The sequence below is a fragment of the Pseudorasbora parva genome, chromosome 4 (assembly GCF_024679245.1).
Source record: "Pseudorasbora parva isolate DD20220531a chromosome 4, ASM2467924v1, whole genome shotgun sequence".
NCBI lineage: Eukaryota > Metazoa > Chordata > Actinopteri > Cypriniformes > Gobionidae > Pseudorasbora > Pseudorasbora parva.
In genome coordinates this window covers 41754945-41773095 of record NC_090175.1, presented here as the reverse complement: position 1 = coordinate 41773095, position 18151 = coordinate 41754945, and the positions used below count along the sequence as shown (strand labels likewise).

At 37.3% G+C, this 18151-nt stretch overlaps 1 protein-coding gene across 7 annotated transcripts in view; it reads right to left on the bottom strand.

The window, feature by feature from the left end:
- Positions 1 to 4120: 4120 nt before the first annotated feature.
- The window catches only part of ptprdb (protein tyrosine phosphatase receptor type Db), a 112391-nt gene continuing 98360 nt past the window's right edge, over positions 4121 to 18151 (bottom strand). For 5 of the 7 annotated variants that reach the window (XM_067441829.1, XM_067441828.1, XM_067441831.1 and 2 more), the window contains 3 exons: positions 13138 to 13292; positions 12656 to 12791; positions 4126 to 4967 (listed from right to left, as the gene is read on the bottom strand). In XM_067441829.1, the coding sequence (XP_067297930.1) occupies positions 4899 to 4967; positions 12656 to 12791; positions 13138 to 13292 (360 nt within the window). In that variant the 3' untranslated portion in view covers positions 4126 to 4898. Of the gene's footprint in view, positions 4968 to 12655; positions 12792 to 13137; positions 13293 to 18151 lie in introns of all 7 variants that reach the window. The other 2 variants (XM_067441835.1, XM_067441834.1) reach the window with 2 other exon arrangements.

Here is an 18151-nt window from a genome sequence, read left to right as displayed (position 1 = left end):
ATGGCATCTAAGCGATTGTGGTGTTCTGTTTTTGGGTGTAATAAAGGGGACAGCAGTCATTTTGATGTTCCTAAATCCAAACCGCTAAAGACGCAGTGGCTGAGTTTTGTTTTTAAAGGGAATAACGTCAATGCTTATGTTTGCGCGAACCACGATTCATTTCTCACCAAACTGCTTTATAAACGAGCAGCATCAGACTGGGGGGTAAAGGGTTCCGAGTACCCAGGGCCCAAGGCAGTGGGGGGCCCTTAGAAGTCAGTCTTCTATACATATACATTAATCAGAGTGTGGCTTATTTTGTTTATGTTTTAAGTGTTTTTTATGATAAAAATGCAATACCCTACCCATTGATATCACTATGATATTTGGTACAGGGGCCCAGCAAGATGGTTTGTACCCAGGGCCCAAAATTTGGTGCTACGCTGCTGTAAAAGAGGGTCAGTAAAGGAGGATTGGCGAAGAAGCTGCTCCTAAAAAAAGGATCGGTAGCCTACCAACTACTCGTGTTCCTGCTGTAGCTAGAAACGCTTGCACGCCTCACGATGAATGGGGCTAAAGTTTACAGTGTAAGTTAAACTACGGCATGCTTTCTATGTATGATGTTCTTAAAGGGTTACTTCAGCGATCAGCATATGCCTTTGTATCAGTAGAAACCCTGGAGTATATTCAAATGATTGTGCTTTCCCCCCTCATATCCCCTGAGACAAGAGATTTATGCATTTTATTTCTGGAAAAATTCCTCCTATGATGCAAATTGACGATATTTGCATCATAGGAGGAATGTTTGCCCAAAGGCTAAAGACTACAGCCAGCAGAGGGAGCCATTTCCCCAGTTTTGAACCCGCACATGGGGGATTGGAGATCACACTCAGAGCTCAGCTCAGCTACAGGCACTCATTTAAACGGAGCTATGGTGAACAATGTAAGTCTTCTAACTTCTCAAATTAATTTCTATGAAAGTTAAGCTTGCAAAGGCATGAACTGAAACGCGCCAGACTGAACTCCGCGAGTGTGAATGTATGCCGTGAGTGTAGTCGCGATTACCTCAGCTCTCCTCACGAGAGCTCATCAGCTCAATATTTCACTCCTGCAGTTAGTGCTCAATGCTGTGACACTTGCGCGGTGATTCACTCATTATATTGAACAGACACGTTCAGTTTTTAATTGTAGTGTCTTCTCTAACTCAGTCACTGTAATCAAGTTGGTGGCTTTGGGAATGGAGCAAAGCATTCTAGGAATTGTAGTCTTTCATCACCATGAGACAAAAATACATTTTTTGTCTTTTCTCAGTCAAGAAGGCACCAAATTAAAAAATAATTTCACATTTCTACTACATTGATGACCCAGTTTAAATACAGATTCATCTTCCCAGCGCTGAAGTATCCCTTTAATATAATTTATAATCCCACGTTTATAATGAACAACACGTTATAGTTATTGTTATTACATGCACTGAAATGGCTTGGTGAAAACAGAGCTGTTTTTGACAAGGTAAAATTAGTGTTTTCTTACAATACTAATGAGAATTTTTAATTAAAGTATATTACAAAGTTTTAATTTAGACACTAAAGAATCATATTAACTTGTACAAAAATGGCATTATATGACCCCTTTAAAAAAAGTCAAATCGAAATGAATCATTGCATCAGTGCTGGAAAACAAAATAGTAATAGTTACTGTGTGTAACCTATACCTTAAACATCTTTTATAAATAAGGGTAGGCTAGGCACTATGCTGTAAACCCTGACATGATTATGAAATAATAATTGGTTTTATTTTTTTAAATTGAAACTTTTATTGAACCTTTAGACAAAATCTACTTATTGAGTACAACTAAAAAAAAATTACAGGAAAAAAACACCTGTCTTACTCTTACTCAGCATATGTGGAATGTGCTGAACAAAAAAGTCAGATCCATTGAGGCCCAACCTCACAACTTACAGGGCTTAAAATATCTGCTGCTAGCGTATATTTTGGCTGGTCAATATAACCAATCACTGATCCTGAAAAATGAAAATCCCCATTATCTTCCAAAAGGAAATAATGACTCGCTGGACTGTTCTTACCATTTTATTTGTAACAAATAAAACTTTTCCAGTACAATTGTATTCTCACACATCTGTCCTTACAACATAAAGTAGGAAAATTAAAAAAGAAAACGTCCTCTGAAATATTTACATTTACTACAAAATCAGAGGTAAAAGATTTCCCTTTTGTGTTTCACATTAATTGATGTGTGAAATTGTAAAACCACTCACAACATTTGACAATATGAAAATTGTGATACAATGCATATTTGGTCAGATTACATGATATAGATTGTGCTAGTTTATTTTCCACATGAAACAATGTCATGATTCATCAAAATCAGATGGTGCCTTCGTATTGTACAAATGGGGACTGTCATGCACTGGAAAATAGATGAATTTATTTATTCATTTTTCTCAAAACATTGACATTGAGATTAGCAGATACTGTCCCATTACACAAATGCTAATTGATATCCTCTTGAAAAAAATAAAGCATAGCTAGTTTCAACAAAAGTTGAAATTTGAAAAACCCTGAAACTTGGTTGTGATATTAATATGCTGTAAGGTCTAACCATATGGAGAAGGTAGATTTGCAAGTTAGATTTTCAAACTCTGGTTGAAAAATAAAAAACGTACAGAAAAACAAAGATGTTGCAAGAAAGTAAAACATTTCCTTACACTGAAAGTAAAATGAGCTGAGGTTCGCAGTGACCAGACTTCCTTGGGAATTACTGAAGGAAAATCACCACCCTGTCATCTAAAGTATTCAATAACATTATGCGCATATTGTTTTAAGCTTTGTAACCAAAACTTGTTTTTCTCTTAACATGCACACACTGTGAGCAACACTGTGAAATTCATCTCATTCAATACAAATAACATTCTGTGTTGAAGAAATAGTAAGGGTTAGTGCATAGAACAAGAGTGCAGTCATTTCCAAAACCATAACCAGACTGTCATGGTCCATGTTACTCACATAGACAACATCAGGGCCATTTTTATGTGTTGTATTAAAGTTGTAGGTCTAATTTATCATGCATCAATGTTTTATGAATCAAATTTTAGACATTAAACTTACAGTGAAAAGTTTTATTTTGAATTCATTTGAAGCTCTGGCTTTTGAAAATCCCCCTTCCGAATGCATCCTCACCACCAAGAAAAACATATATATTTTCCCTCTTTTTTTGTTGTTGATGTTAACACACCAATATCATTGATGCTTTCAAACATATGTGAAGATGATATGACAACTCACAATGCTGAGAATCAAGAATGCAAACCTTAACCGTTAGAAATGAATGTTTACTGCAGCAGTATGGACTGAAAACTAGTTCATGTTCTATACTCAATTATAATTTCAAATACAAATCATTTATAATGTAATAGCTGTTATATATGTAATGGAATATGCAGTTCTCATGGCCCAATATAGATGCAATAAACGTGTGCCTTCTCAAAAATGGACACATATTGGCTTTCAATAATAGAATTGTCTAGTCTTCTTGGCAGTACTTCACTTGAATGAATAAACCGCACTGGTGCTTAAAATTGGTCTGTGTGTGAAATATATTATATATTAAAATTCTCTCAGGCAGATGTAACTGTATTTAATTCTGTTTTATTACGTATTATTTATATATATATATAGATATCTATATATAAATAGATAGATATATTGTTTTATGTGTTTTTGTTTAAATAAAAGCAGGTTCATATTCATAAATATTAAACATATAACCATTTTAAACATGTGACTATGATAAGGCACTACTAGTGTCAAATGATCCATTATGTTATTGTTTTCCACACGTCACCTCATGTTTAGAGAGTTAAGCTTCTACATTTGAACTTCCAAACCTGATTGAAAGCATCTAAATAGTTGTTTTGGTAACAGTTTAGTGGGAAAAAAAACTAAATTTTACTGCAATCAGTACTTTTCTTAACTTATGTGCACTGACAAGTACCTCACTCACATAGTATAAATATCACTCAATACATTGACAGTTTATATATATATATATATATATATATATATATATATATATATATATATATATATATATATATATATATATTGCTAATATGCATAATAACACATTTGTTTAATACTTTATATCATGTAGGATTAATGAGACGATATAATTACAGTGAGAATATCTCTAATACTTGAGTGGTTTAAAACTTGAAGGTGCCGTCACGTTCAATATTGCACAGTTTTTGAAAAAAATCTCCATTTTCAGCTTTTTATTTTTCCTTGTCTTAAATCTGTGATAGATATGTAGATATCTATGTGTGTGTGCTACAGATAAACGAGAACAGGATACTGGCATAAGCACCTATACATAGGGTGTTCTTGAATTTCATTTTGTACGCATCACTTAAACAAGTGAGTTGGTGGATCCACTATACGATTGGTGACAAAAAACAGTGGAAACTCTAAACCTTGGACTGCATCTTTCAATAAACATTACTGTATTTTTTTTGGGGGGGGTGGTGTTAAACAAATTATGACATAAGAAGTACCATCAAATTGTTTGATTGTTGTCTCCTCCCATGCTTTGGGAGTCTCACTGGTCTGTTGAATTGGTCCAGACGGCACATGGTTGGATTCAGGAGATTTCATTGGATCTGTTGGCCGGTTAGCTGTAATGCCAGAGCTTTGCTCCACCCCCTATTATGTCTCGGCAACTTTCAGCTATTTGATTGCAGCTACAATCTCCCAGCTGCCTCTCTGTCTGGCTGTTAAATGATGTGCTGTCTGGAGAAATCAACAAACTCTGGAGTGGTGGGCAACACAAAGAGTCAGTCAGATTGATCAGACGCAGGTCTCGGTGTGTGATGATGTGGCCCTTGGTCCAGGGGAAGGTTTTAGGTTGCATAGTGATCAAAACTGCCTAGGTATTCCAGCGCTGCTCGATAGCAGAACTGGTACTGCTCCTGTGGAGAGGACAAACACACACACACACACACACACACACACACAATCCATTTGATCCGAATCTCAGCGCTGATCAGTATACTACTGGAATAGGTGTACACCTCAGAGGAAAAATAAAGTTGAAAGTAAAAAAAAAATTGTACATTTTACCAATAGACAATTATGAGAAGCACAATTCTAAGCATATGCATATTAAAGGGAAAAGAAAACTAATAAAAAAAGCTAATAAAAACATCAAATTAGTCCATATGTGACATAAGTCGGTTGATTAGAATCTCTTGAAGCATCGAAAATACATTTTGGTCTAAAAATCTCAAAAACTGACTTTATTCAGCATTGTCTTCTCTTCCGTTCCTCCAAAAAGATTCAAACGGTGTGAATCGATTGGCAGTTTGACGCGATCTGAACTGCTGAAATCACGTGACATTGGCGAACCCGAATCATTGATCGATTCACACCGTTTGAATCTTTTCGGAGGAACACGGAAGAGAAGAAAATGCTGAATAAAGTCTTAGTTTTTGATATTTTTAGACCAAAATGTATTTTCGATGCTTCAAGAGATTCTAATCAACCCACTGATGTCTCATATGGACTACTTTGTTGATGTTTTTATTCCCTTTCTGGCTGCATATGCTCTGGGACTAAAATCTAAAATATCTTAAACTGTGTTCTGAAGATGAACGGAGGTCTTACGGGTGAGGAACGACATTAGGGTGAGTCATTAATGACATAAATTTCATTTTTAGGTGAACTAACCCTTTAACCATATGTGCAATTGCTCAGGTGCCCAGGGGCACCACGTAAATATTTTTTGTTCGTTGCATTCTCACAACCGATGCATTCTCAAACATCTTTCTAGACATGGCCTTATACCCAATATACCCTTTCAACAGAATTTCCCATGTTTTGGTCAGTTTTTGTTATTTTTCCTTGTGAATCAGTGGACCCGCAATCAATTGCCAGATTCTGGATGAGCATGCATGTTTTAATTTTAACGCCCATATAGAGCGGTGCAGGTAGGTCATCAATTTGTAGGCCAAAACGTGGAAGCGAGTTAGCATTTTAGTACTTCTGGTTCCCTCATCCCGTTATGGTTTTTTGGTTAAATGGCCAAAATATGGTCTTTGGTGAACACACTCTCAAGACACTTTCGGGATTTAATCTATAACATAAAACACATCAGTACTCGTGATTTTTTAGGTTTTTACGTGTCTTGAAAAAGGTAGTTGCTAACAAGTGGCTAAATGGGGCTACGGAGGCTGTCGAAAAGATTGAATATCACGCTGAAAAAGGTAAGCTCAGTCCGCTTATAAAAACGTGCTCTTATAAACTAGTCTAACTCAAATGTTCTGGGAAAATGTTTTGAGATAAGAACTGAAAGAGGAGAAAGGAAAAGAAAGGAATATTAATGGTGGTGACGTTGAAGTCGAGCGACCGTGTTGTAGTTTGTTAATAGAGATTGCCAAGAGATTGCCATGACATGTGACCAACTGGGTGGCAACGTCATCATCAGAACGTAAAGAATTATGGGTATGTTTGGCCAGTTTACATTGCCTGACATAGCAGGCTAGTGTTCTGGCATGAAAATAATAAAAAATTAGAGAGAAAAACTGAATATAATCATACAAAATACAGCTACTAGTACAAACAAAACATCTCTGGTTAACTAGAAGAGCATAATTTCATTCATTTGTTAAATAAGAGGCGATCTGGCGCTCATAACCACTGTTATCAGTGGCGCGGATTTCTCGTGCATGATACTGCAGTCTTCACACAGACGAGCACTTTAATCTATCGCTTAACGCCGTTGCGGAGATTTTCTGTTTGTTCTGGTGAAATCAGGAAACATAATTCACAAGAATTGTCCCTGTTCGATGTACAACATTATATTCGTTTTTATTAAGGGAAAAAAACGAGGGCAGATTAGAAACGAGAACTTCTCACAAGCTTAACAATGGACCATTAGGATAAACAGTTTGCGACACTATGTCTTTATTCACGTGAAAAATCTGGGTACTACTATATTGTGTTTAGATGCACAAATTAAACATGAGATCTATATCAATAAAATTTATCCAGCCCCATTTAATGTACAATGTTGTCAATGCCATCTTTTGGACATTCATCATATTGCGTTGGTTTTCTTTTCTTGTCCTCAAACACTCTAATCTGTTTATTTTTAAGTTACACTTAGATGAAAAAAAGAAAATCAATTGTTTTATTGGTTGTATTACTTTATTACGAAGGTTATCTTTGGCCTCCTTACTGCTGCTATCCATGTCATTTATCGCCTTTTTTGTCACCTCGGAAACATTAGTTTTAATATTATTTTTCCACGCTGGAAAACGATAAAATGATATCCCGTTCTTAAGGTTTATGCCACTTCTATTGTGAGAATGACTACTGCAGTTTATAACAGAGCAGGTAGACGGCATCTTGAACACTGCGTTCTTCCTCCATGTAAATAAGAAGTCTGGCGCCTGTTTTTGCCACGGATTCACAAAATGCTTTGCGTTTACCACTGTGAATACGTCATTGTGACGACACATTAGCGATCTCAATAGCCTAAATTTAGCCTTTTACTTCTGGCAACTGCATTTAGGCTTCAAAATTCATAAAAGTTGTTAATCCGTGAAAATGATCTTGATGGACAAAATATGTAAGTATCATAAACTTTTGTTCACAGAGCTTGTTTTCTGTGATAATCCAAAAGCCTATGGAAAAATCACATTGGGTTTTTATCGAGGGAAACAAAGTGGTCTACAAAGTGACGTCATAACTGCACCAATCTAGCCTAGAAATCTAGACGCACCCTAGCGGCAGCAAATTTAATTTGCCCGCAAGTGTCGTCTAGGCACTCTCAATACCATTCTGAGCTGTGTTCCTCAAAATCTGGACGGCCCAATCACATCATGTATAGAGTCGGCGGGAGGGGCCATAATGACGACGGCCGAGTTGCGTTTGCGTGCTTCTAGTTAACACAGAAACTGCCGAACGGCGGCGGTCTTTCATATCAGCTCTGACCACGACTCTGGAAGACTTGGAGTTAAGCTTTTCTCTGAGAAAAGAACAAAGAGCGGGAAGATGTGTTCATAGTTTAGCCGACCGGATACGGCGAATCAGTCAGCGAGCTCTGTTTCACCTTCGTTGCTCCGGTTGGTGTAGCGCTATCCTGTCGCGTGCAGAGGGAGTTTGAAAGACAACCGTTTATCCCGCCCCTCGGATTGAGCCCTGTCAATGGTGAGTTTCCAGACCAAACATCTTGATGTGGGTCTGGCTTGTCAGGCTAGCACCAATCTATTGCACTAACTGATTCTGGTGTTGTGCCGTGTGCGTTCCTTCACCCGAAATGAAACTGCCTTGCTTATGTTCATGTGTGAATCCACTACGAAGTATTAACACTTTAACATTGTACTTTGCAGCCGTTGACAAACAAGAATGGGGCAGAGTGTAAATGAGTTTTTAAATGTAATTTTTAGTTCAAAATAAAACTATGTAGCTATAGAGAAGTTATTGCAAGCTAGAGCTGCACGATTAATCGTTAAAAGATCGTTTGAAAAGACCTCGATTCAAACACCCACGCGACCTTATTCATAACTGACAACGATTCTGCTTTGGTTATTACACCTGTTTCACATCATAAGCGTCAGCAGAGCGTGAACAGTGCATACTTTGTCCCTGCTCAAGGCCATGTTAATGAATGAGAGTGTCAGCACTTCACACTTCCGTTGTGAATGCTCTCATTCATTGATATGAGCAGTGACAAAACACTTGCTGCTCTACGCTCTGCTGACGCTTGCGATGTGAAACCGTTTAAACCAAAGACTTTGGATAACCTTTGAAAGTGCGATCATCACGCTGCAACATTCAAATCTGCGTTTGTGCTGCTGCTGATCTGAAGAGAACAGCTGTTGTGTAAATGTACAGTATAAAGCAGCTTCACAAACACCTTATCGTTATTTATGTGTTACAAACATTTAAATAATGGGATTAGTACTGGGATAGAAGTTTATAATTTGGGTAAATCATCTTTTGAAAGTATTTTGACATGTATTGCTTATCATTACCCCGAGAGGTGGTGACGAGTGTGTGTTTTAAAAAGTGCTCGTCATTAAATCATTTATTATAAAGATTTGTTCACAAACGCTGATTTATCCAATAACGAAACAAGTTTTTATCAATAAAACATTGAATCCTTTGAAATTATTTTTCAATTATTCTTTTCAAATTAATATATTTTCTATTAATATTTTCTATTAACATTTTGTCAAACTTCTTGTGTGCATGTTATTTTGTTTACTTTTCTAATTTTTGTTTTCTTCAGAATCGTGAATTAATTACAGGAAACAATTATACTAATGAGTGATAAATTATTAAAAAAATTATGAGATCACAAAGTCACAATCATAAGAAATAGAATTATGAGCTATGAAGTCGCAATAACAAAAATGATCTCAATTGCAAAAAGTTAATTATAAAGACAAAGCCACAATAGTGAAAAATAGTTGCAATTTGGATATATAGTCACAATAACATTACATTTTTTTATAACTAAGAAATAGACGATTATGAGATATAGTCACAAGTGTAAGAAATAGATTTATGAGGTTTTAAAGTCACAATAACAAAAAAAAGTCAGATTTGTAAGAAATATAGTCAACTATGACATGTAAGGTCACAAGTGTAAAAAACTGAATTATGAGGTATAATAAAAGTCACAATAACAAAAAATTGTCAACTATAAGAAATAAAGTCAATTACGAGAGTGAAGTCAAAATTGTGAAATAGTTGCAATTCTTATATATAGTCACAATAAGTAACAATAAAAAGAAAAAGTTGTAATTATGAGATATAATATAAAGTCAGTTGTTCAAAATATATGCAAATATGAGCTATAAAGTCACAATACAATAGTCAATTGTAAAAAAAATGACTAAATGAGTTTTGGCGTATACATTCCACGACATTGCACACTCGTACTATTTATACGCATTTATGTGTGATCGGGTTGGATTTACACATTGGAATCAGAATTTTCGAATCTCTCTATGGTCGACCAAAAGTCGAATCATCTGTGTGTGTGTAAACCATAGACTGGAGAAGAAAAAAAACCCGGTATAAATGGGTTGGGAAAGGCAGGACACAAGTCAGTAGGAGGCTAAGACTATTTTTATTTTACTTTGCACACAGCCACCACTTTTAATAAAGTGATCAAAACTAGGCTACATTACACACGTTCTCTCATAACATTTAAAAGCCGCGATCGAAACACAGAACATCACACAAATATACAGTCTTGTTCAAAATAATAGCAGTACAATGTGACTAACCAGAATAATCAAGGTTTTTAGTATATTTTTTATTGCTACGTGGCAAACAAGTTACCAGTAGGTTCAGTAGATTGTCAGAAAACAAATGAGACCCAGCATTCATGATATGCACGCTCTTAAGGCTGTGCAATTGGGAAATTAGTTGAATTAGTTGAAAGTGGTGTGTTCAAAAAAATAGCAGTGTGGCATTCAATCACTGAGGTCATCAATTTTGTGAAGAAACAGGTGTGAATCAGGTGGCCCCTATTTAAGGATGAAGCCAACACTTGTTGAACATGCATTTGAAAGCTGAGGAAAATGGGTCGTTCAAGACATTGTTCAGAAGAACAGCGTACTTTGATTAAAAAGTTGATTAGAGAGGGGGAAACCTATAAAGAGGTGCAAAAAATGATGGGCTGTTCAGCTAAAATGATCTCCAATGCCTTAAAATGGAGAGCAAAACCAGAGAGACGTGGAAGAAAACGGAAGACAACCATCAAAATGGATAGAAGAATAACCAGAATGGCAAAGGCTCAGCCAATGATCACCTCCAGGATGATCAAAGACAGTCTGGAGTTACCTGTAAGTACTGTGACAGTTAGAAGACGTCTGTGTGAAGCTAATCTATTTTCAAGAATCCCCCGCAAAGTCCCTCTGTTAAAAAAAAGGCATGTGCAGAAGAGGTTACAATTTGCCAAAGAACGCATCAACTGGCCTAAAGAGAAATGGAGGAACATTTTGTGGACTAATGAAAGTAAAATTGTTCTTTTTGGGTCCAAGGGCCACAGGCAGTTTGTGAGACGACCCCCAAACTCTGAATTCAAGCCACAGTACACAGTGAAGACAGTGAAGCATGGAGGTGCAAGCATCATGATATGGGCATGTTTCTCCTACTATGGTGTTGGGCCTATTTATCGCATACCAGGGATCATGGATCAGTTTGCATATGTTAAAATACTTGAAGAGGTCATGTTGCCCTATGCTGAAGAGGACATGCCCTTGAAACGGTTGTTTCAACAAGACAATGACCCAAAACACACTAGTAAACGGGCAAAGTCTTGGTTCCAAACCAACAAAATTAATGTTATGGAGTGGCCAGCCCAATCTCCAGACCTTAATCCAATTGAGAACTTGTGGGGTGATATCAAAAATGCTGTTTCTGAAGCAAAACCAAGAAATGTGAATGAATTGTGGAATGTTGTTAAAGAATCATGGAGTGGAATAACAGCTGAGAGGTGCCACAAGTTGGTTGACTCCATGCCACACAGATGTCAAGCAGTTTTAAAAGACTGTGGTCATACAACTAAATATTAGTTTAGTGATTCACAGGATTGCTAAATCCCAGAAGAAAAAAAAAATGTTTGTACAAAATAGTTTTGAGTTTGTACAGTCAAAGGTAGACACTGCTATTTTTTAGAACACACCCCTTTCAACTAATTGCCCAATTGCACAGCCTTAAGAGCGTGCATATCATGAATGCTGGGTCTTGTTTGTTTTCTGACAATCTACTGAACCTACTGGTAACTTGTTTGCCACGTAGCAATAAAAAATATACTAAAAACCTTGATTATTCTGGTTAGTCACATTGTACTGCTATTATTTTGAACAAGACTGTATAAAAGAACATTTTGATAAATAAACCTAAAAAAATACCTGCCTAGAGAGGAAAAGAACACTTTGAGTGCGTTTATATGCACATTCTTAAGCCGATTGTGCCAGACGTGAACACTATATACGCGCGAGCTCAATTTTGAATCGACTTCTGACAGAAGAGCTGCACGATGAGTGTATTTTGTAGCACAGGGTGAAATCAGTATGTACATTCACGATTTGAGGGAAATATACATTTAATCACCGCAGACAGGCGTCGAATGCCGCCGTCGGTGTATGTGTTCGAATTTTAAAGGCGTGGCGCGTCCGGTGCGAAGCTCAGTGCCCTTAAAGGGGCGATCGCTCAGCGCCGCGACACGTCTTTATAACACTAATATTGAGCACCCCCATATTGCCAAAATGGTATGATCCTCGTTTCATAACACCCGTGAAGATTCGACCATGGTCGAATCCGGTCCTGCATATCGATGCATCGAATCTTCGACTATTAGGGGTCACCCCTAGAGATCACAATAGTAAGCAATAAAATTTAGTATAGGGTATAAAGTCACAATAATGAGAAAAACACCTGACATCATTAATGCTTGAGCCAATGTTTCAAAATAGAGCAATACAATGAAAACATTATATAAATATTATTTACGCTTTTAGGGAGAATCAACCAACAACTGCCTGTTTGCAGCAGTCAGGGTAGAAAGTATGGGTAGAAAGTATGGAAGTATGGGTAGAAAGACATCAGAACTGCATGATGTGGGCTGCAAACTTACCTCTGTCTGCACCATGGCTGGTCTTTGAGTACGCAACATTTTGACAGTCTGGAAGATGTCGACCACTCCCTCATAACGCATCCTCTCCAATACTATACTCAGAGTGATAAATACACCTGTCCTCCCAACGCCAGCACTGCACACACACATCACAAAGAATATGACGTGAATTAATTCATTTTATTTCACAGCCCTTTGTAAGACTCGACTCTGATTACCATTATGAATCATAACATTCTGCGGTTACATATTTTTATACAGTAATGACCTGAACTGTAAGCACATAATGAAGTAATTTGACTCAAATCTGTATTTCATTAAATTGTTTCTATTATTGCCAGGTTACCTGCCAAATAAATAGAAAATGGAAAAGTCAGCCAGTCATGAATGCAAAATAACTCTTCTTGACTTCTACGCTCAACACATATTAGGAAAAAAAGGATAAAATACATCCTAAATTCCTTAGTACTAATTTTTCTCACCTGCAATGTACTGTGATTGGTCCATCCTGACCGAACTGCTCTTTTGTTTTGTGCACTTGACCAATAAAATCAATGAAGCCTTCACCAGATTTTGGCACACCCTGCTCTGGCCAATCTGTAAACTGAAACTGCCGGACTGTTCTGGATTGACCGTCCTAGAAGAGAGACACACCAGTGAGAGATCAGCAGCATCATTTCAACCAGGGTTCTATGTGGAGAAGTTCAATAAAACATGGAATCATATAAAACTTTCATGACAATTCTAACTAATAAATAATTTCTAATTTGCCAGCTAATGAGTTAAGCATTGTATAACATAGTAATGATAGTTTTTTTTTTTTTTTTTTTCCTCACTCCGATTTCTGTATTATTATACTTGCACTCTCTATTGCCTACTGTTGTTCTGTCTACTCTGTTTGTCACTTGGCTTTATTGTTGTTTGTTTATTGTAAAGTGTCCTTGAGCGCTGGAAAGGCGCTATATAAATAAAACTTATTATTATAGTTAATGTTCCAAATGAAAGTGTAATCGAGAAAACCTAGCTTTTTTATGCTGGTGCTCTCTGCTCTGTAAATGTTGGAAATTCTAAAACCAATCATTCAGACTGAATCCTTCAAAAAAAAAAAAAAAAAAAAAAAACGATTCGAAGCATCCGACTGCATTAATGCATGTTTCACACAAAAGCAATAAAAGCCAATTAACTCTTTCTATGCCACTGACTGGATTGTATATATATATTTATAACAACACTTCCCCACCATTTGCGGCACTGTTACGGATCTTCTAAAATAGTCTCAGGAGCCAAAAAACAAGTCAAGAAGATGATCTGCGTAAACCAGAAGAAGCGGATAGAAGTTGCTTATTTACATGTAAGCTAACGTGATCATTCAACATTCAATGGCATATTCCAGCTTCCCAACGTTACTAAGAAAAATGTCGAACTCACAGAAGTACAGGACTGCAATCTTTGCAAATCCGGTCAATGTCATAGAAAGAATGAATTAGCTTTTATAGCTTTTGCGTGAAACTTGCATTAGTGCAATCAGATGCTTCGATTCAGTTCTTTTGATGGACTCTACATTTTGATCATCATTTTGAATCCCATCTGGACAAAGGCTTTGACAAAAACACGTTATTTATTTTTTTAATGAAAATTACCCAGATGCAAGTGTTGATTAAAAAAAAGAATGTATTGTTTAAAAGCAGAGGATTTTACATAATCATATTTACATATTCATACAACAAAATATTGTGGGGCCATGGCTCTAACTGGCGACTTTTTTGGTAAATGCTGGTGGGGAAGAGTTAAAGGCTGGGTAGGTGATTTGTTCCAGAAATTTTTTTTGTTATGCTGGTTGAAAGTCTCTTCACATCCTGATTGCTATCACTGAGTTAAGTGGCCTTAATGCATATGGAAAGCATAAGACCATAACATTTTCATCCAATCATTGAATTTGGGCCGAATGCAATGATGCAATGTCCTACCTGCCTGCCAGTATATGCATTTTCGGTAACACTTTAGTATGGGGAACACATATTCACTATTAACTATGACTTTTGCCTCAATAATCTCCTAATTTACTGCTTATTAATAGTTAGTAAGGTAGTTTTTGAAGCATTTAAGTTTAGGTATTGGGTAGGATTAAGGGATGTAGAATAAGGTCATGCAGAATAAGGCATTAATATGTGCTTTATAAGTACTAATAAACAGGCAATATCCTAGTAATATGCATGCTAATAAGCAACTAGTTAATAGTTAATAACTGAACCTTAAAATAAAGTGTTACCGCATTTTCATACACAGATACACACACCATCAGCGCGTTTCATGCTATGCAGAGTTAGATGGACATCAGTCATCAAGCATCAAAACCACAAACTCATACTGCGCCTTATGCTATAACTACTGTAATACGGAAGATATGGAAACCTGTGACATTACTCGGAGCGGTTAGTGACTCAGATCTATTTTTCAATGGCAACATTATTAACGCTGAAATTAAACTGCAGCAATCAGGTGGCACAGAGCAGTGCTCTAAGTTGTTTATGTTCATTATTATTCTAATGTAATGTGCTTTAAGACATGAGGTAGTTTAACGCAGTCTCTCATGACACCTTTGTCTGCTCCTTGCTTTCACGAGTTTTGAAGGAGGCGAGGCTTTGGAGATGCTTGAAGGGATGGTGTGATAATCATAGCTCACTATTGGTAGTCTCAACAACATTACCAAACCCGACCTTTAAGAATATTTTAAAGGGATAGTTCACTATGAAATAAATTTAATATGTTTTAGCTTACCTCATGGGCATCCGAGATGTAGGAGTATTTGTTTCCCCAGTAGTTTCAATTTTGATCATTTTAGGTCAAACCGTTCTTGTCTGTGCCTCACATAATGCAGGTCTATGGTCACCACTAGGGCTGGGACAACGCGTCGACGTCATCGATGACGTCGACGCAAAAAATACGTCGACGCAAAATATGCGCGTCGATTCGTCAGACTCAAAATAAAGATGGCGGCGCCGGAGAGTAGTAGCAACCATAGATGTACATAATAAAGTATATTATGTAATTAAGTATATTATTTATTATGTATATCTATGGTAGCAACACGAGTGGCTCCTCAGACTTTCAGAAGTGCAAGGCTTGCGGGTTGGCCACAGTATATGGGGTTGGCGCGCGGTGCGCACGGAGCATCACAGGCATGCGCGCACGCGTTTTGTTGTCACGGCTACATAAACAAATTTCTGCACACAGGAAGACAGATGTTTAGGTAATATTTGATGTATTTTAATCACAAAAACAAACGTTTGCATCAAGTGAAAGCATCGGACACGCTACGTTACCTACATAATAAGCTGTTTTAAATTTAAAATGTTCAATGTCTAATCGCGCTGATGTGACCAAGAGTATCCATCCTCTAAGTGAGCAGTTTCATCCCAGGACTATTCCGGTTTTAAACGGAATATTGGCGCCCATAATGCACTCTACATGTAACTTTTTTCACTGTCATGCTGCGGATGCGCGTGGCGTTTCTGTTGCGGATCAGCCACGGGGCTGCGTGGCGTTTTCTCTGCCTTTGCACACTAGAAGCGTGTCTGACGCGGCGCTGCTGCTGCTATTGATGCGGAGGGAAGCCCTATTCCTAATGTTAAACATAAATGGCCACATATCCATGGTATTGACGGCAAAATAGGCTACAGAATATTTCGTTTTGTATTGATAGTTGCAATATTTCAAAATCGATAATTGACGTTTTTTTATTATTACAATTAGGCCTATATCTGCATTTATGTAAACCTACAGACTTTCAAACATGAAAATGTAATTTAATAATATGTATTCGTGTCAAAACGATTTATAAACATCTTTTTTCTATTCTATTTTGCCTGGAGACGCTCCCAACACACGTGAAAAATAGGCGCTCTTCTATTTCCAGCATGCACGCGTTTTCCGCGCGTCACAGGCAGTGTGCAAACTCCAACCTGTTAACATGTGAGCCAAAACAAAAACGGACACGCCACGCAGCCGAGACGCTCACGCTTGCAGTGTGTCCCCGGATTTGATTAACCAACTTGTTGATATTTAATCGATGGGCATAGCCTGTAGGCTGAGTTGCATACATAGAAAAATCGTATAATATGTTTCTTTGTTGTAGGTTAATACTTATTTATTTGTGTGTGTGTGTGTGTGTGTGTGTGTGTGTGTGTGTGTATGTGTAGCCTACTTTATGTTTTCAAGGTTTTATTGAATGCATTGCTCTTGTATAGTCTTACTTTGGAATTTTAAGAGCAATAAACATATATTGCAATGTTAAGGAATTCGTTTTTTCATTCAGATAATTAAATCACCATGTATAAATTGCTATTAGGCAATTAATGGGGAGATAATCGGTAATCGAATCGAATCGTAACCAAATCGAGCAGGAAAAATTAATCGTTAGATTAATCGATGCATCGAAAAAATAATCGCTAGATTAATCGTTTAAAAAATAATCGTTTATCCCAGCCCTAGTCACCACCTCAAAGAGCATACACAGAGAAGTCCAAATTAAACAATCCCCCATCGTAAGTACACACTGATGGCCTAAGACACAAAACGAGCGGTTTGTGTGAGAAAACGAACAGTATTTATATCGTTTTTACCTCTTGTACACCCATAGACTGTAAAAAAATATGGACGTAGTGTCCGTGACGTCACCCATAGGATTCCGATAAGCCGTTCTGAAGCTTAAAGTATGGTCGAGCTGGGCGTTGTCATCTTGTGAGCGAGTCAACGCGTGTCACTCCCGGATAACAGAAAATGGGCAAAAAGGCGGGATGTGCGCGGAGCGGAGGTGACGCAATAATTATAGACGGCGGATAAATGGCTATCCACTTGTAACCACGCCCTTAATTATGCAGAACCTTAAGGCTTTATATAACGTAAACGAATGAGTTATAAAAAAATTCACCCCCCTCAGAGTTGTCATGAAGATCCAAATTAGCCTTATGAGCCAAAACCACAATTTGTACCAGGCTGTAAACATGTTTTTTTCTGCTTTAAAGTTGAGAATTTTAACATGGGGCTCAATGAGATTCTGCTCCCTTCTGGAGCCTGTCCCTAGTGGCCAGTTGAGGAATTGCAGTTTACATTACTTCCGTATTGGCTTCAAGAGAGATCGCGGGAGGTTGCTGCTTGTGTACACCACAGAAAACACGCACGCGCGCCCTCAGATCAGTCGGACGTAGTGGTGTACAAGAGGTAAAAACGATATAAATACTGTTCGTTTTCTCACACAAACCGCTCGTTTCGTGTCTTAGGCCATCAGTGTGTACTTACGATGAGGGATTGTTTATTTTGGACTTCTCTGTGTATGCTCTTTGAGGTGGTGACCATAGACCTGCATTATGTGAGGCACAGACAAGAACGGTTTGACCTAAAATGATCAAAATTGAAACTACTGGGGAAACAAATACTCCTACATCTCGGATGCCCATGAGGTAAGCTAAAACATATCAAAATTTAATTTTAAAGTGA